The sequence below is a fragment of the Grammomys surdaster genome, unplaced genomic scaffold (assembly GCF_004785775.1).
Source record: "Grammomys surdaster isolate TR1022 unplaced genomic scaffold, NIH_TR_1.0 126769, whole genome shotgun sequence".
Taxonomy (NCBI): domain Eukaryota; kingdom Metazoa; phylum Chordata; class Mammalia; order Rodentia; family Muridae; genus Grammomys; species Grammomys surdaster.
In genome coordinates, this window is record NW_021621556.1 from 1 (window position 1) to 6,290 (window position 6,290).

The window sequence follows — 6,290 nt, forward strand, 5'->3', positions numbered from 1 at the left end:
GTTGATGTTGTTCTTTAAGCAAAGTAGATGTCAGAGTGTATTGAGGAAGTATTTCTTCCAGTGGAAGCTTCATTCTTGTGAAGTTCCCCTGCTTCAGATGTGATTTCTGAGACTAACAGTGAGTCAAAAACTTAGCATGTGAATTAAACAAACACCTGCCTCCACATACTGGATAATAAGAAAATGTTATCTATGTTTTATACAATTTAAGGTATAGAAGAATGATATTGGCCCCTGGGATACAGGGAGAAACTGGGGCAGTGGACTGTATGTCACATGAATTGACTCAGGTGACATACTTATCATTGAGAACAATTTCCCATATCCATGGTCCCTTGAGGTTTGGGTGCTAACAAAAATCTCTTTTCCATGTCAGGGTGCTAACCAACTCTCCCCTTCCAAAGCACTTCACTGGTCATGAAGCAGAGAGAAATCTCTAGCATTGCATGGAGAGGTTGTCAAAGGCTATTCCCTGGGTCACATAAGAGGCTCCAGGAAAAGACACCCCAGAAATTGGACAATTTGGAGACAGCTAGTTAGCAGGCAGGTCATGGCAGTTCCAAGTGACATCATCAGTGGAATGTCCTCCTTGGACAATCTCTTGTATCTAGGAAAGAATTAGAATTCTCTGTGACGTCTCCTGTGTTGTGGTGATAACAATGCCTGTGGGATATTTCTTCAGTGCCTTTTGGGTTCACAAACTAACATGTTTTCCAGGCTGTTTAGAGTATTTCGGAGAGAGAATGGAGATCAAGGAGAGACCACACCTAACAAGAAGGAAGCTGGCCTCCTGTCTTGTAAAAACGGAAGAATGAAATCATTCTGGGGAAGGCACAGTGAGTTCTGGGTAGAGTTGGGGAATCTCCTGGAAGAAATAGGCTTGAGCTGGGCCTTCCAGGAGTATGCCTTACTAGCTGGAGCCTTGGAATTCCTCAATGGCAGAACAAATGTAAAGAATCTCTGATTATTAGTTTGACAGAGACCAGGTATTGAGAAGCCTGCAGCTCCTTTTCTGGGAGCTATTTAATTTGATTTTGAGTGGTAAAGAATGCCAGGAGGAGGCACTATGAGATTTACAATGTGTTCATTTCTGGGACGAGTTGAAGCCCTTCATCCTCTAGATTACTGCAGGTTAAAGGAGTCTCTGTGGACAAGGACAGAGAAGGATGCTACCCTGGTCATGTATGTTGTCTCAGAGGCTTTGGGTTTCAACACACATGATTAGACCTTGAAGGTGCTAAGCAGTATGAACTCCAGGATTTACCTGCCTCACTTCTGATATGAGCTGACAATGTTCTCTAAATGTTTATGTCTGAGGCAGCTTAAGGATTTCAGTGCAGGCGCACATGTCATAGGGAGCATGGCATATGTATGACAGTGGTGGTTGGGAAGAGGGATATAGCTGAGCACAACAGCTCAAAGATAGCTTTTCTGCTCTTTCTGGGATTCACCCTGTCTCTGGCTTGTCCACTTCCTCACCATTCTTTTATTTTTTTGGGGGGGGACTCAGAATGGTCTCTCCTGCCCCTGGGCCATCAACTATGCAAATTCATTTGTGATTATCTATCTCTAGCTAGCCAAACATCATCCCAGAATTCCACCATCACTAACCAGAAGCAGAAGACGACACTGCAAGACCTGAAATTTGAGATCAAGAAGATGAGCTTTGAGAAGGAAGAAATTTGTCAAATCCTGAATATGTATAATTATTCTGATTTGAACTACAGGTAGTAATTATGCTCAGTCCCCTGTTGACTGTATTGTGCCCTCTCTATTAACCCAAGATTTCCTCCTGTCAAAGGAGGGTGTCATCTCTAATCATGCATGTTTCAAAGCCCTGAGAGATGTTGAGTAGCAGGATACTTGACATTGAGGCTCTTGGAGTCTGATTGGTTCTGTGAACAGGTGGAAGGACCTGGTCAAACTTGCTTCCTCTCATTGTGTGAATGAAATGCCTGCAAGTCATCACTGCTTTACTCAGAGTTGGTTCATTAGACTCTGAGACTATGGCACCTCCCTGGATTTATTTGGCATTCTAATTGTGTTTGTGTGTGGGTTGTTGTGCCTGTGTGTGAATGAGGTTTGCGTGTGTCCTGTTCGGGATATGAGGCTCTGGGACATTTGATGGGGTTTGAGGATTTGTCTGATGCACACTTTGCAGGTCATGATAGTGTTGAGTCCATAGAGGCCCAAATTGATCAACAGGGTACTATGCTCCTGTGTTTCCACTGGTGTCACAAAGAAATCTCCTTGGGGTGGAATTGATATTAAGCCTCTCCCATGTAAATACTATTCTTGTCCTCTGGGAATTCATGTAACAAGAGGAACCAAGGACTGAGATCACTGCCTTCAAAATAAAAAGAAAGTCATCACAGATATCTGTTGGGTACAAGCTTGTGGCAGAAACTAGAAGAATCTTCTCATAGAACTAGTGTATGGCTTCAGGCTCACATGAGGTGCTCTCGAAGGTCTGCTCCCTCTATTTGGTCCCCTGGCTCTGCAGTCCTGTGCCCAAGATTATAAGTTTAATCAGCACCAATAGGACCCAGTTCCAAAGAAAAGGATGTGGCATCTATTATTGTCTGGGGTAGTCCAGGATATAGCAGTTTTTCACATGATCCTTCAATCCTTAGCTCAGTGGATTATTTGCTCCTTGGGCCGTGCCCTAACACAGGTTGAACATCGAATTCAATATCGTGAAAAGAAACCACGAAAAGACCATGACGAATATCCAGAAAATCACCGAGTCAATAAGTGATGCCAACCAGAAATACAAGGATCTCCTAGGAGATAACTATTCCTACAGGTGAGTGACTGACACAGCTGAGAGCCCAACACAAGGCAGGAAATGCTTCTGTCCTTCTAGGACTTTGAACAAAAGGAAGGGCTCTGGTTCTATACTATCTGTTTCTTAACAGGAACCCTGCCTTGAGGCAAGGGTCATGGATTTGTACCTCTTGGACGCAGGTGTCCTAAGTCTGAAGAGTGCATAAGTGTATAAGTTTGTATAGGTTTGTAAGACCCTCCAATCTTTATGCTTCCAAATTCAGGATCCTCTACATAGAAAACATTTCCACCTTGATGGGAATATCAAGCAACACTGAACCTCTAGGGCTCTGACAAGAGAGTGAAAGATCTGGGATCCATGACAAAAATGGAAAGAGTGTATTCCTGTTGGGTCCTCTCTCCTCTCTCAGAGGGGATATGTGCTCTAGCTGCTGATGGTTTTCTAGTACCAGGGATATAAGCACCCATGAGGAACATTTGCAATTCCATGATGGACAGAAACCTTCTTGCTGTCAGGGCTTACAGAAGTACTTTCAGTCTTGTGGAATGTGGCTGGTCTCTGGATTTGACCTCCCTCTAATTGGTGCGGAAATATATCCTGGGGACTCTAGTCTGAGGCTGTCTGGGGACCAGGACACTTGCAGGGATGATGGTACTGGGAGGAGTGGCAGGGAAACGGAAGCTGGCTGGGAATGACCATTTTGTTTGTTTGTGGTTCAGCACCAGGCACTGCCACCTCCTTAGAGAATGTACACAACTGAAAGACAATGTCAGGATATTGCAGCAGAGAATGAAGAAAAATCTGCTGGTAAAGGAGAGTGAAGCAAGAGTCTCCTGTGGGGAAGATAAGAGTTTCTGTGAGGAGGACATCAAGGAAATCTCTGTCCCAAGTGCCGAGCATGAGCAGGTAGGATGAGGCATCAGGAAAAGTTTGCCCTCATGTCTAACCAGAAACATAGACAAACCAGTGTAACTGTCCACCAAATTACCTAGGTGCTCACCTAGGTCTTATCCAAGTGTTCATTTATGTGATCCTTTACAAGGCTTTCTCTGGAGGTAGCCTTTTTCAAGAAACTCCATGTTTGGCAAGCAAAGGCTCCTGCTCTGCTAGAATCTGTATTTGCTTAAGGGAGATAGGTTGACTAAACACCACATCACTGCATGCCATTAAGTTTGAAGGGTGCTAGGTAGAAGCCCTTCTTTAGCACAGCACAGGGCTTTGAAAGATGAAGAAAAGGCCTGTATTGCATTTGCTTTACAGGGATCGTGTGAGATTCCAGGTAGGATGTAGTTTGTAGGGATGAGAGCATATTGTAAATGACAAGAAAATGGAGTTGACTGTTGTCTTTTGGCAGCTTTTGTACTTCTTCTCCCCTTTCCCCTTTCCCCTCGATCTCAAGTTGGTATCTACAGGCTTCATAGATCTTGAATCACACTGACAGAGCCTGAGTAGCAGCTTCTCAGTCCTGTTTTCTTTGAGTGCTGCTCTAGAAGTCCTTGTTCCTGGGCCTTACAATTTGGCCTTCCAGTCTGGAGCTGGCTGGATGAGCAGGGATGTAGGAACGGATTCTCACAAGCTGAGGTTTCTTGTGAGAGATTTGAGGCTTCAAGAAAAACTTTCTCCATATATATCCACCCCCATTCTGACCTTGAAGAGTGTTCTCTAGGGATTTTTATCCCTCTAGGAACAATAGCAGAGTTGTGGCTCTCACTTGAAACATCTGCTTTGTCTAGCATAAATTACATTTTCTTCAAACATGACAGATTCCTCATTGTTTTCTCCTCACTTATGATTTTTGATGTGTGTGTGTGTGTGTGTATTTGTGGTGTTATTGTGTGTGTTTGTTCAGACATTTTTCTGTGTGTGTCTCTACATGCCAAGTTTAATGAGAAATGCACTCTGAGAATTCAGTCTGCTTCTATGAAACATCAAATACAGCAGTCCACTTATTCTGCATCTCCACCTAGCTCCCAAGAGAAACAGGACACCAAAAACACTTGTAAAGTCAGATTTTCAAATGATTAGCAGAAAAACTCTTGATTCTCACTGAAGTCCTCTGCAGCAGATCAAAGGAATATGGTGCATGGAGGTAAGGGGGAGGTTGCTGTCTAAAATCCATGTGTTTATGTCCCTTTTCAGCTCTTGGTGAACTGACAAGGACCACTGGAATGTCAGGTGGCTCTCTGTGTCTTCTTAGCATTCCAGGTTGTTTTCCTCATTGCCTGCTACCATTTCCTTTCCAGCTACCTCTGCTCAGTAAAGTTTGCCTTCGAAATTGTCTTGGATTTTATTCCCTGAGAGATTGAGTTGTTTGGAGCTGTATCTGCATCCTGCAGAAGTCCCAGAGCCGTGGTGGTGCAAGAACAGGGCTGTTTCAGTAGCATCCTGAGGGTCAGGATAATCTAAAGCACTCACCCTATGTTACCTGTGTAGCATTCTGCAACTGCTGTTATTCAAAATCACTTTCTTTGAGTGAAAAACAGTCTCAGTGATGGTTGGGAGTAATGAGGACCTTCAGACAGGTCTGGTAGTGTAAAATCGGGAAGGTCTGTGAGAAGCCAAGTTCAGAATGTAGAAAAGAATTCTCCTTTCACCCAGTTATTTCAGAACATGTAGTAGATGTACACAGAGCACCTAGGCCACATCAGGGTTGTAGTGTTCTGCAGAGCAGCCTTGAAGGAGAAACTATCCTGATGTCCATCAGCTAAAGAATCAAAATGTACCATTGTGTGCAGCCCTTCCATGGACTATAGCTCAGGGTGAGAGAATCCAAACAAGCATTTGGCATTTCAACTTGTCAGCCTTATCTTACTGAAAAATCTCCCTGATAAAGTCATGTAATGGGGAGAAATTTTTTACCTCTCTATCCTGGTTATGGAGATTTCTTATGATTCTGGGCTCCTAGTTTGGACAGCAAGTCAGTCAGGCTATGGTAAAGGGAGCCCCTATTGGAAGACCTGTTTACTTGGGGACAAGTCTGAAACAGTGAACAAGAACAAGAAGCTAGTCTACCACCAGCATGTGATCCTTAGCTGGGAAACAAGCCTACTGTACACAGCTTTGGGAACTTGCTAAGCCAGATTAGATAATAGGCCAAGAAGCCTGATTCCAAGATCAGTTTAAGAGAGGAAAGCATATCACTGACTGAGCTGTCTATATGCTATGCCAGTATGTACCTATCACATTCCAGATTTGATTTTTTATACTTGGGAAATATACTGGGGTATTTTGATATTAGCAATGTCTTGGAAACCTAACCGATTACTGCAATATACAATGCTCCAATTGTGTGAAGACAAACATTTTGTGTGTTTGAGAGTGTGTCCTACAATAGCCATAGACAAACAGGGGTATACCCATTTTTTTCATAACCATCAACTTATAGTTTAGTGCCTCTCCTTGGGAATATTTTCCTTTAACACAATCTTGCTGATTATAGGACAGTGCAGTGCCCATGGATTTCATGTGAGATGGTTTCTCTGGGTATTTGCAGATAAAGGGA

The 6,290-nt window shown here is 43.4% G+C and overlaps 1 protein-coding gene across 1 annotated transcript; it reads left to right on the top strand.

Annotated features, from left to right (window-relative positions):
• Positions 1–706: 706 nt before the first annotated feature.
• LOC114615506 lies at positions 707–3,694 on the top strand (the record flags this gene model as incomplete). The annotated part of the gene is made up of 4 exons (XM_028761201.1): positions 707–836; positions 1,574–1,727; positions 2,675–2,806; positions 3,508–3,694. Coding segments are annotated over exons 1-4 (603 nt in total), but the record flags the coding sequence as incomplete, so codon positions are not given.
• Between the last annotated feature and the right edge of the window lie 2,596 nt (positions 3,695–6,290).